This window comes from Agrilus planipennis, unplaced genomic scaffold (assembly GCF_000699045.2).
Source record: "Agrilus planipennis isolate EAB-ADULT unplaced genomic scaffold, Apla_2.0 scaffold820, whole genome shotgun sequence".
In the NCBI taxonomy this organism is placed as follows: domain Eukaryota; kingdom Metazoa; phylum Arthropoda; class Insecta; order Coleoptera; family Buprestidae; genus Agrilus; species Agrilus planipennis.
The window spans coordinates 971-2,639 of NW_020439470.1; the positions used below are offsets into that span (position 1 = coordinate 971).

Genomic DNA, 1,669 nt, shown 5'->3' on the forward strand with positions numbered 1-1,669 from the left:
ACAATAGTTACGTGTTACATAAAAAGGGATCACACTTCAAACTGCGTCATCATGTTGTATGTATAACATTTCACTTCTTTTGCATGTAACAATAAAAAGCATCAAAACAGTTCGTTGTTCATTAATTAAACACTTCGAACTTATGAAACATCCAAAAGGATTTGATCATAGAATCGCTTTTGCGCCATTACGAAAGATGCATAATGAGAAAACCAAACAAAAGAAACATGTATTGGCCGAACAACACCTCGCTGAAGTTTTGTCAGAAAAAAATCCGCATCACAGAGTTATTGCATGTAGAAATCATGATCACCACTAAATTAGATCAAACTTTGAAAAATACAACACATTTGTATTGTTATTTCGAAAAATCATTAATTTCAAACAATTTAATAAAATCGTAGTAAGTCTATATGTACACAAGGACGACGTTGGTGACGTGACGATGGTGCAACGTCTTCCAAGCAAAAAACAATATTACACCTCTCACAAATAATTTTTTCTTTTTATAAGCAAATATAATATATATTTTCACAGTTTTTTCCGCGCTCATTAATGCTCTTACGGTCTTGGCTAAATCGTTTCCTTTTGCACACTGCCAATGATAGTACTATCACAAATCAGGCAAGGTAGCTGTATGTGTCCTTTTGACCTTCTGTCCTCTCTAAATACTCTTTTTCGATCAATATATCGATACATTTCTGGAACAAATAAATAAAAAATTTAGATAAACTAATTGCAAAACAAAAATTTGTAATTTTTTTCCATACAAACATAAAGCATACTTTTCTTACGGGGTTACGCAGAAAAAACTGAAGAGATGTCCCATATCCTATAATCTAAGACCATTAATACACAGTAAGATACTGATAAACAAGCGCCCAGATATTTCAATTTTTTTAATATTAATATAAGTAATTTGTTTTCCTACCTTTATAATTTGTACTTTCGGCTTAAATCGCATCGATAATTGATTCAGTACTTCTGCAACGAGCTGTTGGTGCTTGAGAACCTTTCGCATTTTCATAATTCGAACAATAGCTGCCTGGATCAGTAGCTTTCTATCTTCCTCGATATGTTTGTGGGTGGTTTCTTGTTCCAATTTTAGTTCTGTCTTCATTGGAATATTTATATTCACTCGGAGCTTTTTACTATGAATATAAAAAAAGAAAATTGTTTTAAAATACCTCTTATTATTTAATGAACAATAATATGTAATTCCAAAAATTAAATTGACCATACTTTTTATAGCTAGTAAACAAGGCCACCACTGAACTTGGAGCTAGATCATTTTCATCATCATCACAGACCAATAATTTAGCTTTTAATAAAATTTGTAAGACCTGTATAAGAAAATCGGTCTTTATTTGGGTGTTTTCAGACAACTGAGAAATTGTCCAGGCCTCTGAAACGTTGTACTGTAACAATATTGCCATTTGGAAAGTGCTGGCTTGAAGTGTGTACCTAAAAATGAAAAATTAAGAGTAAAAACTAGTAATTTTAGTAGACAATGAATAAAATACCTATTTTTAAAACAATTGGTAACCAGTTCACCTTTTGACATGTTATACAGCCAATTTAATTTTCGACCCGAATGCTGACTGGAATAGAAACTGGTAAATCTATGAACACTGCGTTCCAGCTGTAAAAGGAAAATAACAGTAATAAT

General features: G+C 31.8%; 1 protein-coding gene across 1 annotated transcript; it reads right to left on the minus strand.

The window, feature by feature from the left end:
• Positions 1-510: 510 nt before the first annotated feature.
• LOC112905867 (cullin-1-like) lies at positions 511-1,648 on the minus strand. The gene is made up of 4 exons (XM_025979130.1): positions 1,524-1,648; positions 1,243-1,464; positions 932-1,151; positions 511-701 (listed from the first exon to the last, which is right to left on the minus strand). The coding sequence occupies exons 1-4, from the start codon at positions 1,562-1,564 to the stop codon at positions 621-623; spliced, it is 564 nt and encodes a 187-aa protein (XP_025834915.1). The 5' UTR covers positions 1,565-1,648; the 3' UTR covers positions 511-620.
• Between the last annotated feature and the right edge of the window lie 21 nt (positions 1,649-1,669).